Raw genomic sequence first — 19,352 nt, 5'->3', positions numbered from 1 at the left:
TATGAGAGGCCGCTCATCAAGAGTAACAGAATCCCAGAACACAAGGAAGAGTCTGAATACCAGTTCTATACAAAGATATCTAAAGGAGGCTAATTTGAAGAGTCCTGGAATGGAGGCTAAACAAACAGGAGCAAAGGAGAAGAAGAAAGATCAGCAGAAGCAGAAAGGGGGGCAGGGGGACAAGACCAGAGAAGATCAAGAGCCGGAAGGAGCAGCTGCCTGTTCCAGCGTTGAAGAGGAAAGAATAATGGCGCTTGTACCAAGTAAAGCTGAAATGATCGACATGTTTGCGAAATTAGAAAATGTGATAAAAGCTGAAATCGTAAACGTTCGTACTGACATGGGACATCTCCTGCGCAGAATAGAAGAGGCGGAAGAGGCGTCAGGAAATTCTGCTAAGGAAATCCTCGAGTTAAAAGAACAAGTCAAGAAAATGCAGATTGAAAATCGCATGTTGGCTTTCAGATTAGAAGAACAGGAAAATCGGAGTCGACGCCAAAACTTACGTATTAGATCGATCCCGGAGCAACGGAACGAGGATTTGGGGGTGAAGACGAGAAAGATATTCAACCCGATCTTGGGCAGGCATGAAGATGAGGCTCTGAGGATTGATAGGGTCCATAGAGTAAGGAAGCCCCCAAACATAAAACAAGATATTCCCAGAGATGTTATCGTGAAGTTTCACTCGTATGAGGACAAAGAGAAAATATGGAAGAACTTAAAGGGGGCACCCCCAATAAGCTTTGAAAACCAAAACCTACAGGTGTTCACTGACTTGTCAGCAGGAACTTTGGCGCGGAGAAGACAGATGAAGCCAGTTCTAGACCAGCTCAAGAGGTCTAACTTGAAGTACAGCTGGGGGTTCCCAACATCCCTGATAGTTATGAAGGACGGCATATCGCATAGAATGCGATTTCAGGAAGAGATGCAGGACTTTTGTGACAGTCTGGGTATTCCCATCCCTGAACTGTCATAGGGGGAGAGGGGAGTGTTGAGATTGAGAAAGTTCAGCTGGGGTGCTGGTAGGGGGAGGGGGGTGCCTTTTTTTTTTTTTATGGGACCTCAGCTGAAAATCTCTTTCTGAAAATCTCTTTCTGAGGTATTTGGGATGGGACGTTAAACTCAGTTATTACAAGGCAGGATTTGGGGACAAGGAAGGGGAGAGTATTTCCTGTTGATGAGATGCTTCTGTAGGGGGAGGGTCTGCGGGGGGGGCTGTTTCGCTTAGTCAGCGAGCTAATCTTCTGTCCCTCCGGCCTCCCCCCCCCCCCCCTTTTTTTTTTTTTTTTCTAACCTGGGGGGGGTACCAGACGCCGGCGGGGGAGTCCCACCCTGAGGAAGGAGGCGCATTGTAGGGAAATGGGTAATCTCCCAACATGCGAGCTCGGAGTCGGTCTTCTACCGAGGGAAGGGTGGGGAGTAGGGTTGGGGGGGAAGGGTTGGGGGGGAAGGGTGTCGGGAGGGGAAGGTGTACCTGCAGGTTGGGCTCTGGAGCAGGAGGTAGAGGAGAAGGGGGTGATTGATTAATATGCCAGAGCTCAAATTCTTATCATATAACGTGAAAGGATTAAACTCGCCTAAAAAAAGACACAAAGTAATGGGGGAGCTTCAGCACCTGGGTGCCGACATAGTATTCCTTCAGGAGACCCACCTGACCTTGGATTCCAGAATTAGGCTTTTTTCTCCAAGGTTCCCTACGTGGTTCTATGGAGACACGCCCCTTAAGAGAGCAAAGGGGGTGGCTATTGGGTTTTCGAAAGCAGCAAATTTCTCACTAGCAGAGAGAATGACGGACCCCGAGGGTCGCTATATTTTATTGAAAGGCAGAATAGGGAACAGGATGTTTACCTTGGTGAATGTATATTGCCCCAATAGAAACCCGACAGTTTTTTTGGGACAAGTGCGGACGAAGCTAATGGAGTTTAGGGAGGGGGAGGTGGTGTTGGCAGGGGACCTCAATTTTGCCTGGATCCCCATCTGGATAGTACGTCCCGTGCCCAGGGGATAAGGAAGGCTTCTATCTGCTCAATCGGGCGGAGGTTATTCCGCTGTCAGCTAATGGATGCATGGAGAATGCAGCATGCTAAAGAGAGAGACTTTACCTTCTTCTCCCCTGTGCACGGGACCTACTCCAGACTAGATTATATTTTTGTGGACCACAGTATGTTGGAGTGGGTAAAGGAAACCAGAATAGAAATTATATCCCTTTCGGATCACTCCCCGGTCGTGATGAAGGTGAAAATCCCAGAATGGCAACGACAACCTTTCTCGTGGAAACTTAATGAATCCATGTTGAAAGATCCAAAGGTAGTTGAAAGGGTCCAGGAGGAAGTGGACTTTTTCTTTAAATCGAACGACACTGGGGAGGTATCTCCCTCAATTCTATGGGAAACACACAAAGCCTATATTAGAGGGATTTTTATGTCTCTGGGAGCAGGGCTAAAAAAAAAAGAGAAAGGAAGAAAGGGAGAGGTTAATAGAGGAAATTTTCTCCCTGGAACAGGTACATAAAAAGTTCATGGGGCAGAGTCAGGATTGCTATCACCAACTAATCGCCAAAAGGGAGGAGTTGAGGGACTTGATGGAGCAGGATGCTAAGAAAGCCTTTAATAAGATAACGAAGGATAGTTACCTCTGGGCAAATAGGTCGAGTAAACATCTGGCCAGACTGATAAGGAAAAAAAGGGGTCGGAATTTTATCGAAAAAATTCAAAACAAAATAGGTGAGGCAATAGTGACCAGTAGAGGCATGGCAGAGGAATTTAATAAGTTCTATGCAGCTTTGTATTCTATTGGGCAACATGGAGTAGAGGACCCCAAGCGTAGAAGTAGAGGGGAGGAATTCCTGAAGGAGGCAGGACTGGCGGAGTTGTCTCAGGAGGAGAGATCCCTTATGGATAGACCCATTGAGGAGGAGGAAATATTGGCTGCATTAAAAGATTCCCCAAAGGGCAAGAGTCCTGGTCCAGATGGATTTTCCACTATCTATCTAGAAAAATTAAAACATATCTTGGTACCTAGGCTGTGTCATTACTGGAATGAATTAGGTACCAACTGTGAAATGGAGAGGGAAGCTCTAGCAGCGACGATAACTCTGATATTAAAAGAGGGGAAGGATGCCAGGCTTTGCTCAAGTTATAGACCCATTTCGTTGCTGAACTCAGATGTCAAACTATATGCGAAAGTACTATCCAATAGACTGAAGGAAAAAATGGCCTATCTGGTTCATCCAGACCAGACAGGTTTTGTACCGGGGAGACAGAGCAGGGACAATGGGGTGCGAGCGGTTCTCCTGGGGGAAACCAGCAAACAGGGTAGGCCCCCAGTTCTATTCCTGTCGATTGACGCTGAAAAAGCGTTTGACAGGGTAGACTGGGGGTTCATGATGAAAACTCTTGAAGTCATGGGGATTGGACCGAGGTTTATTTTGTGGATCAAAATACTCTATAACAACCACACGACCTCTGTCAAGGTGAATGGGGCCCTCTCAAAGCCCTTTAGGATGACAAACGGGACTAGGCAGGGCTGCCCTCTCTCCCCTCTCTTATTTGTGTTGACCCTCAAGCCTCTACTGGCCACTATCCGTAACAATCCCGATTGTAGCGGAGTGAAGATAGGAACAGAGGAGCATAAACTCGCGGCCTTTGCCGACGATGTTCTGTTCTTTATCACAAAGCCTAGAATTTCGCTCCCAAACCTGTGTCAGATTCTCAGAGGCTACAGGGACATCTCTAACTTTAAAATAAATGTAAAGAAGTCAGAAATATTAAATATCAGTATAGGAAAACAAGAGGAGGCCCACCTAGCTGAAGTGTTCCCCTTCCCGTGGAAAGGGGAAATTAAGTATCTAGGGATAAAATTAGCTAGCACTTACAAAAAACTGTATTTAAAAAACTATATCCCATTGCTGGATGAGATTAGGCAGGAAGCTAGGAGATTTTCATCAAGACCTTTATCATGGTTCGGACGCGTAAATGCAGTTAAAATGGTACTGACACCTAAAATATTATATAAGTTTCAGATGGTCCCCATCCCTCTGCCTGGGTACTATTTCAGAGTGCTACGGAGCTTTATTGCGAAATTTGTCTGGGGAGGCAAAAAACCACGTATTTCTTACGCAACTCTAAGTAGGGGAAAAAAAAAAGGCGGCCTTGCGTTGCCCGACTTCAATAGATATTATATAGCTGTAGTTTTAGCACGAGTTATTGATTGGTTTAAGAAGGAATCGGATAAAAGATGGGTAAACATAGAACACAATTTAAGTAACACTAATTTAGGGCACGTTATGTGGAACCCACCTAAATTTAGAGCACTTAGTAGTAATACGGCCGTTTTGACACATAACACTTTTAAATATTGGGACTTGATACACAATAGAAATAAATGGACATATAATTCACCATTGATTTACATGAAAAATAATACATTGTTTGAACCTGGGATGAGGGAGATGGGGGGGAATTGGTTGAAGGATGATTGTATTCAATTAAAAAATTTTTTGAGTAAAGGGAGAACCCGCACGTTAAGGAAGGAACCAGAGTTATGGGTGATAGATGGTTGGAGGTACCTCCAGCTGTCGCACTTTATAGACAAGTTACCTAAACCACTGAGAAGTGAAGATGAGTATAGACCGCTTGAGCGGCTCTGTGTGAGGGGGCAATCTGGCGGTGTGATCGCTCAACTGTATAGGATTTTGGGAACAGAGACGGAACTGGAGGTGCCTCCTTACATCAAAAGGTGGGAGCAGGAGTTGGGGTCACAATGCAGTAAAGCGCTATTAGAAAAGATCCTGCAGTTGGTACATTGTTCAGCACGAGACATAAGAAGAACGGAAGTTCATTACAAATGTCTTGCAAGATGGTATGCCACCCCAGACAGATTAAGCAAAATGGATAATTCAAAATTAAGTACCTGCTGGAGGGGGTGTACATGCTTGGGAACCATGGCTCACATGTGGTGGGAATGTCCCACCATTAAGATGTATTGGAAAAAAAATCATATCCTTGATTAAAGAGATCACTGAGGAAGAAATAGTAGAGGACCCATGGGTTTGTCTCTTCCACGGAACGACTATGTCGGTAAAAAGATACCGGTCCTCTTTGGTCCCAATAATGCTCGATGCAGCTAAAAGACAGATCGCCTTGAAATGGCGGGAACTGTCAAATCCAAATATACGAGATTGGCTATTCAACATAAACGAAATATATAATATTGAGTGTTTGGACGAGGGGGGACTGGCACCAGATGAGGAGGAGGAATGGACGGGGAAATGGGCAGGATGGCAAAAATTTAAAAGGTCTTGGAGTTACCTGGAGGAGATAATTAACACAGTATAAATGGCAGAAGCTCAATCGGAGTCTGGCAAGACTTAATTAAGAGGGTGGTCCTCCGGTAGTCCTCCTGCAGGAAAGGGGGGAGGGAGGGGTAGGGGTTGGAGGGGCTGGGGTTAATGTGATTAATAAGTGATTCGTGAAATGAAAATGGAAACAGTGTTGGCGGGATATGGTTTTGTATTGATAAAATTATAAATAAAGAATTAAAAAAAAAAAAAAAAAAAAAAGAATACCTGCAACAAGCTTTTTTTTTTTTTTTATAAATCAAAAAGGTGTTTATTGAACAAGTTTACATAGCTTCCATTGTACAAGCATCATACAGCAATATACATTCATGTGAATGATACATTCCAATCGCAACAAGCTTTTAACCTGCGGAGTGTGGAGGTCCTTTGTGAGAAAATAATACCTCAGTCTGAAGTGGGGCTTTAAAAATTGGAAAACTGAATGATGAGGTGAGGAGGATTCTGGGAATATCATTTCATTTTACTATTTGTGTTCAGATTTAGAGTTTCCCTCCTATGAAGTCTGGAGATCATATGACCATCACATTGCCATCACCTCCCTCCCTGATAGAATAGAGAAATACAAAGAAGATTCTAGAAGTCACCAGAGAGATCATGGAGGAGAGGTGAGTGGTGCTGGGAATTCTGGGACATTATCCAGTAACAGACAAGGGATGTGTCTGGATGGTGACTGTATCATTGTGTGTGTCAGGTTCCTATAAGGTGTCAGGATGTCACTGTCTATTTCTCCATGGAGGAGTGGGAGTATTTAGAAGGACACAAGGAAGATCACACCATCCCTCACCATCATCAGGTAGGTGATTGACAATTATTGGTAGTTCTGATTTATACACAGCATGTTTGTTACAATGAATGTTTTATTATATATTGCAGAGTGGAAACCTCGGGGATGATAATATTGATGTTAAAGAAGAGTTTAAAGAGGAGGATGAGGAGTATGGAGTGATGGAGGAGTTTTCAGAAGGACACAAGGATATGATGGAGCCATCTAATACCAGGAACCCACCAGAGAGATGTTCCCATCCTCTGTATTCCCGGGATTTCACACAAGAAGATCCCACCATCCCTCACTGTTACAAGGTTGGTGGGGCGGAGCTTACAAAAAAACAGACTCATGGAGACAATGTGTGAATTTTTTATGTGATGTCACAATAATAAAGCTTATATTTTACAGATGACATTCACTCTCATTTTCTTGGTTTAGAGTGGAGATCCAATCGATATAGAATTTGAGGTTAAAGCAGAAGAAGAAGAGACTTATGTGAGGGATGATCAGCAGTCTATGGAGGAGGATGGAATAACGAGGACATTTATAGAGGAGGACACTCCTACAGAGATCAGCACAGGTGGGTCATTAACACTAAATACATTCCTCCACCCATACTGCTCACTGATTGGTCCAGAGTCTGGCAAGGACTGGGTGATAGCCTGTAATCCCCTGGTCACTTTCCTGAGCTGTGTTCCCCATCCTGTATTCCTGTATTTCTCTTGGATAATCTTCCTTCTCTGTGCTGCAGACACAATTTATGTCTCCAGACTGGATTTATGGAGATTCTGGGGTTCAGCTGGCAGCAAAATGTTCATTTTCACCATAGGTGTTACTAGATCTAGGCACCTGGGGTATGTGATTTGGGTCTTCTGCCCCATACCCGGGTATGGCAAGATCTCTGACAGAACAATTCTCCCAGGGTTACTTGCTCTGTTGTCTGCTGGCTGTGCCGGGTGGAGGGATATATCTGTATAGTCTCAGACCCAAGTCACTGAGTGCAGTCTCAGGAGATGGGAGGCAGCGGTGTGGGACCTCTGCAACTTGTCTCATGTAAACATTAACCTTCCATTGATTACTGAATACCAATATTATGAGTCCTGACCCTTACACCAGAGCTCAAAATTTCAAGTCCTGAGCTACTAGCCAGGCCTTAAGGGTTATACACCACTAGTTGCCCAACCCAACCAGTCCCCACCCCTAAACACACCCTCATAAATTATCTCATGAAACAACACCTAAATGTTTTATGCAGAATTAAAGGGGTTGTAAACCCTTTTTTTTTCACCTTAATGCATTCACGTTAAGGTGAAAAAACTTCTGTCAGTCACCGGCCCCCCAGCCCCCCATTTTACTTACCTGAGACCTAGAATTTCCAATGACGAGGATGCGCTGTCTCTCTGCCCGGGGTTCTCAGCACTTGATTGGATAGATTGATAGCAGCGCAGCCATTGGCTCCCGCTGCTGTCAATCGAATCCAGTGATCCGGGGGGCAGGGCTGAGTCCGGCATTTGTGTCTATGGACGCAAATGCTGCACTTGGGGGCGCGCCCGCAAGGTAAGCCCCTCGGGAGAAAGCTTCCCCTAGGGGGTTATCTGATGTGGGAAGGAGCGTAAGCTGCCGGGGGACCCTAGAAATCTAGGTTCGGGGCCACTCTGTGCAAAGCGAGCTGCACAGTAGAGGTAAGTATGATATGTTTGTTATTTGGAAAAAAGAAAAAACGATCCTTTACAATCACTTTAAGTTACAAAAATAAATATTAACAATAACTTTATCAGTGCCCCTCAGCACAGCCTCACCAGTGCCCATCAATACAGTGTGACCTGTGCCCGTCAGTGCAGTCTCACCTGTGTCTGTCAGTGCAGTCTCACCTGTGCCCGTCAGTGGAGTCTCACCTGTGCCCGTCAGTACAGTCTCACCTGTGCCCGTCAGTGCAGTCTCACCTGTGCCCGTCAGTGCAGTCTCACCTGTGCCCGTCAGTGCAGTTTCACCTGTGCCCGTCAGTGCAGTCTCACCTGTGCCCATCAATGCAGCCTCACCTGTGCATATGAAGAGTCGAGCTGGTTGATCATCAAAAAGCAGGGATTGCCCATTGTAATAGCTTTTGTTTGAATTGCTGGGTTCCCGATGCCGTTCACTGTCACACAGTCCCGCCTCCTCACCGGTCACGTCACAAAGTCCCGCCTCCTTGCCCGGCACCTCCCGGCATTGGACCGGTGTTCTGTCTATCAAATGTGGCAGGTGAGGAGGCGGGACTGTGTGACATGAGCGGTGCTGGGTGAGGAGGCAAGGCTGTATGTGACGTGAACGGCGCTGGGAACCCAGCAATTCAAATGAAAGCTGTTATAGTGGGCAATCCCTGCTCTCTGATGATCTGCCAGCTCGACTCTTCGTCTCTTCTCTTCCCCTGGCTGGGAGAGTGGCTCCCGTTCAACCCCCATCTGCCGGCGGCAATCGCCTCTCTCCGAGGCAGCCCTCGCTCGCCAGTCATTTTCCACTCGCAAAATGCGAGTAGGCGAGTGGAAAATGTGAAGGCTGAGCCTTACACTATATAATTTATATTGTACATTACGTACTCCTGACCCCTGCACTATATACTCTGTTGTACATTACATTATTCTGATACTATAAATTCCTAACTGTTGTATCCTCTATAATAAGTTGTACATTACATAGGCCTGAATTCTTTTAGACCCATTTCCTACCAGCTGGACAATTTCCTAGCAGCTGGACAATTTATATCTGATGATTTGATTGGAGCACAGACTTTTACATGTTGATAATAATGTGATAACATCCTCAGACTGGAACCTTAAACAAAAAGTGATAATGAGGGAGGAGTCAATAACCCAATGATGGAGGTCTTCAGGATCAGTCCAGTCCTCATCTTGGTTCTCCCCAATCCTCACTCTCTGACCTCTGGTGGGGCTCAGCCCCACTGTTATTCATGACTAAATCATGGACTAAATAAGGAAGTGCAGGACTTCTTGTGTTGGGAAGATAGCAATGAGTGATAGAGGGGGTGGGGACACTTGTCTTATAATCTCCTCATCACTGTCACTCCTATAAAAGACAGTTCTCGTTGTTTCCTCACTCTCTGACTAAGGTCCATGAATAAAGTGTAGCACTCTCTACCTGAAGGTAGGTGCTAGACTAGTATTTTTCTAAAGCTCAGGGTCCTAGTATAGGTAAATTTAGCCAGGCCTGTGCTTTAGGCTGGGCCTGGTTGTTTTGGGACTGGGAGTGTTTGGTGTAGTGGGAGGTGTGGCCACCTGTTCTCTGACTCAGAGGTGCCTCCCCTGCTTTTAGAAGGCTTGTTCTGGAAGAGGGGTTGGAGCTGAGGTTTGAGTGGCAGGCAGCTCATGTGAGGAGCTCTGACCAATTACCCTTGGGGATTGGCAGGGGGCAGGCCTCCCATATAAGCTGAGGTCACATGCTGCCAGGGAGGAGTTCTGGAAAGCAGGAACAGACCGAATGGAGTATTGAGTTGCTGTTCCGGGAGTCCCCACGTGGGGATGCACCGAGCGGAGGAGGGATGGAGGAGCCACTAGGAGGGAGTCCTAGATAAATATCTTCATCTCTAAGAAGTATCAAGCTGCTGTGACCGGAAAACACAGGACTTGCATCCTGGAGAAGATCAGAATGGAAGAAGTAGCAGTCAAGCGTAGGAGAGTAGATCAGCGTTCTGTGACCAGGGACACAGAACGATCCTTTTAAAGAAAGGTCAGTGCAGAATGCTGTGGCCGGGGAACGCAGCATTGATAGTCTTGGACTGGCTGAGAACAGTAGTCCGCCCATTACCATGTGTCAGGCTGTCGTGGAGAGGTACCGAGTATCTCTGGTCTAGTTAGCACAATGGTGATACCTTCCAAAAGACTGTGTGGCTGTCTGATTCTCTGGGCCATCGGGGAGAGGCTGTGTAGGCTTCTGGCTCTTTGATTCGCATAGGCAATACCATTATGGTCTGCAAGGAGGAATTATTCAGAGTCTTGTCCCAATGGAAGTGAAGAAATAGAAAATCAATAGTTTTGCAGTGAAGAATTTGTACAAGGAAAGAAGGAGCAACAGTCCGCAGAAAAGTTATTCAAAGGAAGGAGACTGGGGTGCAAGGTGTGCATCCAGTTTTTGCAAGGCCAAGGCCAATAAATAACCACTGATAATGTGCTAAATACTATGGGCATCTCACATCGTTCTTTCCCCAAGCCAAGTTGTATCCTGCAATAAACATAACAAAACTGTGCAAATGACTGTTCATTGTCTTAACTGATAGATGGGGATCTGGCAGCAGGGTGATTGGTGGATTGCTAGTAACCAAGTGGTGAACATACTGCTACAAAGAAATGAACTGGTAGGAGATTCAGAGATGTAGGGCTGAAACAACTAATCATCTTAATTGATCATAATCGATTATGAAAATAGTTGTCAACTATTTTCATAATTGATTAGTTGGTCAGTCGATTAACCACTTCAGCCCCAGAGGATTTGACTGCTCAATGACCAGAGCACTTTTTACAATTTGGTACTGCACTGCTTTTAACTGGTAATTGCGCAGTCATGCAATGCTGTACCCAAACAAAATTTGCGTCCTTTTTCTCCTTTCCTCTTCCAGGACAGCCTCTGAGACATAGGGCTCCTCCCTCCGGACAGGAAACACGTACACCCACAATTGTTTAAAGGTAGTCCTCCAGGCCTCCCTCTTAGGTTTTTGTGTTTCCTGCCGGACGGGAAGTAGCGCGTTAGGAACCTAGGGAGCTCCATGTCTCAGGGCTATCCTGAAGTGAGCACCTGGCATTTTAGCTCTCCTCTGCCAGGCAAGCACCCCTCTATCCTGCTGGGGAAGAGTAGCGTTACTGGCCCCACCGCTGCCGTTTTGGTCGTGGAGAGTAGGACCCCTGTGACTGCACCCTGCCTTCCATGCCAAATGCTATGGTTACCTGGACAAGATTGCATCCATGCTGCTGTGATCAGGGCGAGAGACGCACTTTGCCGGCCACTGCTCTGGATCGTTCCGGGTAAAGGAAGCGTGCGGCGTCCGAGGCGGGGCTTCTGAGTTCCAACGAATGGAAGTGACGAGTACTTCCAGCGGAACCGTGTCATCAAGGGGCACCGCGAGATGAGGTTCCAGTCTCTGGGGCGCGGCGGTGGATGGACAGGCATCCGGTGCCTGGTGAAAAGGGCTCAGCAGAGGCTAAGCACACACCGAGAACCATGGAGGGCACGGCAGCACAGGCAGTAGACTCCGTTTCTTCTGGCACCGGCACCTCCCAGGTAAGCGTGGTAAGGGGAGGCCATGGCTTGCCCTGGGGGGTTAGAGTCCTTAAGCGTAGGTTCCCTTTCGAGAAGGATGCTTCCCACTCTTGGAATAAAATTCCAAAATTGGATGCACCATTAGCCAAGGTATCTAGAAAGACTGATTTGGCTTTTGACAACCTGGGGTCACTTAAAGATCCCATGGACAAAAGAGGGGACCTGTTGTTAAAAAGGGCTTGGGATGCCTCATCTATTGGTTTAAAGCCAGCTCTAGCAGCTACTTGCGGGGCCAGGAATCTGGAGTGTTGGCTAACTCAGTTGCAGTCCCACATTTCGGCCGACACGTCCAGGCAACAGCTTCTTAAATCTTTTTCGTTGTTATTTAAAGCTGTTGGATTTTTGGCGGATGCCTCAGCAGAATCAGTAAAATTGGAAGCTAGGTCAGTAGCTCTAGTGAACGCCACTAGAAGGGCTGTGTGGCTGAAAGCTTGGACTGGTGATGCCGCATCAAAGCTTAAGCTTTATGGGTTACCTTTTTCAGGTGATCACCTGTTTGGACCCAGCCTCCAGGAGGCTTTGGACCGTATTCAGGATAAGAAAAAAGCATTCCCTGAAAAGAAGAAAGGAGGGTAATCGTTTTTTTCGAGGCCACAGGCAGCAGGCCCAACAGGAGAGAGGTGGCTGCCCCAAAAAAGCATTGGACAGGGCACAAGGGGCGTGGATAAGGAGGAATCCTATTTAATCCTCCACAGGCCACCACAAAGCCCCAGTGACTCCTGCGTCCCGGTGGGAGGGAGATTGGGGAACGTCCTCTCACAATGGACCGCTACAACTTCAAGCCCGTTCATATTAGACATAGAGAACGGCTACAAGTTGGAGTTCAATTCCATTCCCTCTCCCAGTTTTTAGATCACCCAGTTACCCAGGGATCGGGAGAAGGCAGAAGCTCTGTCTTTTTTTTAGGGGATTTGGTGGATCAGAAGGTCCTTATGCAGGTGCCTCAGAAGGAATGCTGTCAAGGAGTATGTTCCTACATGTTCATGGTAAAAAAGCCCTTGGGAAAATTCAGGTTGATCTTAAATCTCCGTCCTCTAAACAGGTTTGTGAAATACAAACGCTTCAGGATGGAGTCTATCTTTCACAATAACAAATCTCCTGTTTCCAGGTTGCTACATGACAATGATCGATCTCAGGAATGCCTACCTGCATATCCTGATACATCGAGACTTTCAAAAATTTCTCAGGCTGGCAGTCAGAGTGAATTCGGAGGTTCTTCACTTTCAGTTCCGGGCACTACCTTTCAGACTGTCGTCCTCTCCAAGGATCTTTACAAAGGTGTTGGCAGAGACCTTAGCCCCATTAAGAATCAGGGCCATTACGGTGATCCCTTGCTTGGAAGATCTGCTATTTGTCGCCTATTCCTTCCAGCAGCTGGCGAGGGATTTGCAGGAATCACAGGATTTCTTGCAGTCCCTCGGTTGGCTGATCAACTGGCACAAGTCTCAACTGAGCCCTACACAGGAAGTCCAGTATTTGGGGTACAGGAACAATAAACAATAAAACATTGCAGTTAAAAAATACAGTTAAACAGAGCAGAACAATAGAGAGATAATAGAGAAAGAATAAAACGACAACTATTTTTGCCTTTTTTATTTTATATATATATTTTTTTTCAACTTTGTTTTTAACACTTTTATTTGTAACTGAAACTGTTGTAACGGTTCCAGGTTTGGGTCTCTAAAAATGGGATGGCATCTTTGGAGACCCTGTGTAAGTGTGTCCTAGTCTGTGCAGTGCTGTACCCTACGCACCATACTCCATTAGTGTGTGGCAGCGTTCAAAACATTCACAGATGCAGAGACCAGGTTTGTCAGGACAGGAGGGACAATAATAGCAGGTATCACACCTAAAGCCACGCTTGCTACAGACACGACATGGGATGATCAATTGGTAGGAGTAACAGGGAGGACATACGGAAAATGCCTCCCATGCGGCCGGCTCACTGCATATACGTTGGGAAGTTGGGCCACAGCACTGTCTGGAAACAGAAGGGCTATGATGATCTCTTCCTGGAATTTAAGGAAGGATCCAGTTCATCCTGAAGCTTTGTATAGCACATAAGCGTTCAGCAGAGCCAATTGGAATAAGTATGCAGACACTTTTTTGTACCAGCGTCTGGCCTTACGAGCAATTAGGTATGGCGCCATCAACTGGTCATTGAGGTCCACCCCTCCCACATTAAGGTTATATTCGTGGACACAGAGGGGTTTCTCCACAACACCAGTCGCCGTAGGAATTTGGATCAGGGGGTTAAACCTTTATTGGGTAATATACGGCGGGTGCCCTGACGCTATATAACCCAAACTAATTAACCAGCGTCACCCGTAACACTAATACGGTGATCATTTGTGACGGGGTGAAAGGGTTAACTAAGGGGCAATTTAGGGGGTTAAACCTTTATTAGGTAATATATGGGGGTACCTGACACTATAAAAACCTGATGGTGAAACTAATCAACTAACTGGCTAACTAGCATCACCCGTGACACAAATACGGTGATCAGAAAAATGATCTATTAGTGACACTGGCGACAGGGGGCAAAAGGGTTAAACCTTTATTAGTGGGGTTTAGGGGGTACCCTAGACTTACCTGGGCCTACTACTAACTGCCCTAACACTTATTACAGTCACAAATTACACCAATGCAGTGAAAAATCTGAAAACTGCAATTGGTAAAACAGGGACAGGGAGTGAAGGGGTTAACTGGGGGGGTGACAAGTGTACCTATGTGTACTGGTGTTAGTGTAGTGTTGTACAACTCACGTTTAGACGTCCTCTCTCCTCTCACTGGAATCGAGAAGACTCCACGAGAAGAGATGACATCACTTCCCCTTTCTGTGTTTACACTTACACAGACAAGGGAAGGATTTCATTTGTCAGGACCGATCTGCAGGTCCAGGCCATAAATCATTGGCCTGGACCTGAGGACTGATCGGTTCTCTAACAAATCCGACCACCGCAGGCACGGGGGGGGGGGGGGGGGGGGGACGGGACGTAGAGGTTTGCCAATTTGCCCACCCGTGCCATTTTGCCGACATATATCGGCGTGCGGCAGTCCGCAAGTGGTTAATTGGCCTGCTTATAGAATGCATTATTTCTTTACATATCAGAAAATACAGCTCAGTACACCATCCATACACGTCAGTAAATGCCTAAGAACTTGAATGCGTGAGGAGCAATGCCTCATGGGACATGTAGTCCTGGACAAGAGAAGGAAGCAAGTGATTCTAAAGGCAGAAGTTTTTGTACCTTGCTGTAGGGGAACTCTATACTATCCTTTGTGGCTTCCTATAGGGGAACTCTATACTATACTTTGCGGCATTCTATGGGGAAACTCTATACTATACTTTGTGGCTTCCTATAGGGGAACTCTATACTATACTTTGTGGATTCCTATAGGGGCACTCTGAAGGCAGTCCAGAAGAGGAGAATCAGGGCTGCTCTGTGCAAAACCATTACACAGAGCAGGTATGGCATGGACCATAGGGTGAGTACATGGATTGAAAACTGGCTACAAGGGTGAGTTCAGAGGGTGGTGATAAATGGGGAGTATTCAGAATGGTCAGGGGTGGGTAGTGGGGTTCCCCAGGGTTCTGTACTGGGACCAATCCTGTTTAATTTGTTCATAAACGACCTGGAGGATGGGATAAACAGTTCAATCTCGGTATTTGCAGACGATACTAAGCTAAGCAGGGCAATAACTTCTCCGCAGGATGTGGAAATCTTGCAAAAAGACCTGAACAAATTAATGGGGTGGGGGACTACATGGCAAATGAGGTTTAATGTAGAAAAATGTAAAATAATGCATTTGGGTGGCAAAAATATTAATGCAATCTATACACTGGGGGGAGAACCTCTGGGGGAATCTAGGATGGAAAAGGACCTGGGGGTCCTAGTAGATGATAGGCTCAGCAATGGCATGCAATGCCAAGCTGCTGCTAACAAAGCAAACAGAATATTGGCATGCATTAAAAAGGGGATCAACTTCAGAGATAAAACGATAATTCTCCCGCTCTACAAGACTCTGGTCCGGCTGCACCTGGAGTATGCTGTCCAGTTCTGGACACCAGTCCTCGGGAAGGATGTACTGGAAATGGAGCGAGTACAAAGAAGGGCAACAAAGCTAATAAAGGGTCTGGAGGATATTAGTTATGAGGGAAGGTTGCGAGCACTGAACGAAGAGTCGCTTGAGAGGGGATATGATTTCAATATACAAATACTGTACTGATGACCCCACAATAGGGATAAAACTTTTTCGCAGAAGGGAGTTTAACAAGACTCGAGGCCACTCATTAAAATTAGAAGAAAAGAGGTTTAACCTTAAACTACGTAGAGGGTTTTTTACTGTAAGAGCGGCAAGGATATGGATTTCCCTTCCACAGGTGGTGGTCTCAGCGGGGGGGCATCGATAGTTTCAAGAAACTATTAGATAAGCACCTGAACGACCGCAACATACAGGGATATACAATGTAATACTGACACATAATCACACACATAGGTTGGACTTCATGGACTTGTGTCTTTTTTCAACCTCACCTACTATGTAAGTATGACAAGTTTGTTTAAATAAAAGAAATCCAACACTTACAATGACTTTAAGGGCTCTGTGCAGGGAAGATCAGCATCTGAACCCGGAGAAGGTGGAGGCTGATAGACTGGAGGTGATAGAAGGCATTACTATTATAAAGTAAAAGTTTACTAGTATTGTGCATTATATTTAAAATGATTATATCCATGAAAAAAAGTCTCAGCTTTCAGTACTACTTTAACCCCTTCAGATCCACGCTATAGCTGAATGACAGTTACAGCGCGGATCTACTTTGCCGGGAGGCCGTCCCGTCAATAGACGTCCTCCCCTTTGCACGTTCCCCCTACAGGGCGCACGCGGCACGCGTTGTGATCACCGGATCAATGAGACTCGGGTGATCACAGATCGAAGTAAGGGGTCAAACCCGGCCCCTTACCACGTGATCAGCTGTCAGCCAATGACAGCTGATCATGTGATGTAAACAAGTTCGGTAATCTTTTTTCTTTTCTTCTCACGCTTACAGTGTGAGGAGAAAATAAAGTCGATCACCAGCTTCTGTTCAAGGGACATTGGTCCCGAAGATGAAGAGGAGAAGCCGCCCCACCAGTACTGCCTGCCGGTGCCCACAGTGCCACAAATCAGTGCCCACCAGTACATAACAGTGCCAGCATGTAGTGCCACCTATCAATGCCCACCAGTAGTGCCAATCAGTGTCACCTAGCAGTGCCGATCACTGCCACCCATCAGTGCCACCTATTAATGCCTTTCAGTGCCACCCATCAGTGCCCACAGGTGCCGCCTATTAGAGCCCATCAGTGCAGCCTATCGGTGCCCATCAGTGCAGCCTCATCAGCGTACATCAATGAAGGAGAAAAATTACCTGTTTTCAAAATGTATTAAAATATAAAACAGTTTTATATATTTTTTTTTTATTCTGTCTTTTTTAATTTTTTTAACAAAAAATAAAAAATCCAGAGGTGATCAAATACTAACAAAAGAAAGCTCTATTTGTGGGGAAAAAATGATAAAGATTTCATTTGGGTATAGTGTTGTATGACCGCGCAATTGTCGTTCAAAGAGTGACAGCGCTAAAAGCTGAAAATTGGTCTGGGCAGGAGGGGTGTTTAGGTGCCCAGTAAGCAAGTGGTTAATATAAAAGTTTTTTCCCCCCTCTAACCTCCATATATCTTCATGTGTGACTCCCAGGTAAAATCCCCATATATCCTACTTCTGGGTATATTTATTATTATATATATATGATATAAGATATATTACTTTCACTATTTCACAGTATAAATGAATCCCTTATAGTAGTGATTATCTGCTGTTTTTGTACTATAAAGGACATTTTTTTTAACCCCATCATAACAGGTGACTAAAAAAAAATCATGCTTCTGCTACTAAATGTCCGATGCTGGCCATACATGTATCGATTTTTAGACCAGAATATTCACACAAATATTTGTACGAAAATTATTTGTACATTCGATGAATGGACGAGTGTAGTTCGAAAATTCCATGATGAGTTTGTGTACGGCCAGCATAAGTGACATCAGGTGCAGGGAGCTTGTACCCACCTACCTGTCTATGACAAGGGAGTCTGTCATCCATCATATTATATTACACTCCTGTCTGATCATCTGCAAAACAGCGTCTTTTACATTTTAATAATGTTGATCTCTGATTCTGATATGTAGCAGATTCTCCCTCTAATAATACATCTATCTGTCTGTTATTCTCAGAGTGGATTAAATATCCAACTATATATCTGGATATTTATATTTACTACTGCATATAGATATTCAAGAACATTAACTAAATTATACACCAACCTTTTTTTAAGGTTTTTATCCAATTAGTCGGTTAATTGAAACAATATTCGGCCAACTAATAAATTACGAAAATAATCATTAGTTGCTGCCCTACAGAGGACCCATTTACTAGTTACCTTGAGGGTGGAATTGTAAGATCCTCAGAGACAAAGCTGCCTGATGTGGGCGGAGTCCTGGTTTAGGGGAACCAATCTGCTCATGTCTAGTAATAATCTTTTTATTTCTATTTTAGTAGATGGACGGGAGATGAGGAAAACCTCAGAGGATTGTCTCACTTTGTCTCCAGACTGTAAAGTAGAAGATGAGGACATCACACAGTATAGTCCAGGAGAAAACCCGGCTACCTCAAATGTCCATCCGGCACCACACAGTGTAGATGGATCATCGTATTCCTCTTATCCTGAGGAACCTCAGACTGTGAGGGACGGTGCTATCCTTCCAACAGATAAGAGGTTTTCCTGTACTGAGTGTGGGAAGTGTTTCCTTTCTAAATCCAATCTTAACGTGCATAAAAGAACTCACACAGGTGAGAAGCCGTATTCCTGTCCTGAGTGCGGGAAGTGTTTCTATTATAAATACAAACTTAATAGGCATAAAAGATCTCACACGGGGGAGAAGCCGCATTCCTGTCCTGAGTGCGGAAAATGTTTCCTTTCTAAATCTAGTCTCAATGTCCATAAAAGATCTCACACAGGGGAGAAGCCGTATTCCTGTCCTGAATGTGGGAAATGTTTTATCCAAAAATCAGTCCTTGTCACACATCAGCGATCTCACACGGGGGAAAAGCAGTATTCCTGTCCTGAGTGCGGAAAATGTTTTCTTTCTAAATCTCATCTTAATGTTCATAAAAGATCTCACACAGGTGAGAAGCCGCATTCCTGTCCTGAGTGCGGAAAATGTTTCCTTTCTAAATCTAATCTTAATGTTCATAAAAGATCTCACACAGGTGAGAAGCCGCATTCCTGTCCTGAGTGCAGAAAATGTTTCATTTCTAAATTTAATCTTAATGTTCATAAAAGATCTCACACAGGTGAGAAGCCGCATTCCTGTTCTGAGTGCGGAAAATGTTTCAGTTCTAAATACCATCTTAATGTGCATAAAAGATCTCACACAGGTGAGAAGCCGTATTCCTGTCCTGAGTGCGGAAAATGTTTCCATTCTAAATCTCATCTTAATGTGCATAAAAGATCTCACACGGGAGAGAAGCCGCATTCCTGTCCTAAGTGCGGAAAATGTTTTATCCAAAAATCAGACCTTGTCAAACATCAGAGATCTCACACGGGGGAGAAGCCGTATTCCTGCCCTGAGTGCGGGAAATGTTTTTCACAGAGGTCCCATCTTTTCCCCCATCAGAGATCTCACACGGGGGAGAAGCCATATCCCTGCCCTGAGTGCAGGAAATGTTTTTCACAGAAGTCCAGTCTTTCCATACATCAGAGATCTCACATGGGGGGAGCCACTTTCCTGTCCTGAGTGAAGGAATTGTTCCTCACTGAAGTCCTGTCTTCCTGTACATCAGGGATCCCACACAACCCTCGAGGTTTATTAGTGCCTTGAG

General features: G+C 45.3%; 1 protein-coding gene across 1 annotated transcript in view; it reads left to right on the top strand.

The window, feature by feature from the left end:
• The window catches only part of LOC141121724 (uncharacterized), a 197,573-nt gene that overhangs the window by 5,408 nt on the left and 172,813 nt on the right, over nt 1–19,352 (top strand). Inside the window, 5 exon segments of the mRNA XM_073611435.1 lie at nt 5,837–5,964; nt 6,051–6,152; nt 6,233–6,439; nt 6,564–6,705; nt 18,027–19,261. Coding sequence (XP_073467536.1) covers nt 5,837–5,964; nt 6,051–6,152; nt 6,233–6,439; nt 6,564–6,705; nt 18,027–19,261 — 1,814 coding nt within the window.

Source organism: Aquarana catesbeiana, unplaced genomic scaffold (assembly GCF_042186555.1).
Source record: "Aquarana catesbeiana isolate 2022-GZ unplaced genomic scaffold, ASM4218655v1 unanchor228, whole genome shotgun sequence".
Lineage (NCBI taxonomy): Eukaryota > Metazoa > Chordata > Amphibia > Anura > Ranidae > Aquarana > Aquarana catesbeiana.
This window is presented reverse-complemented; position numbering and strand designations above follow the sequence as displayed.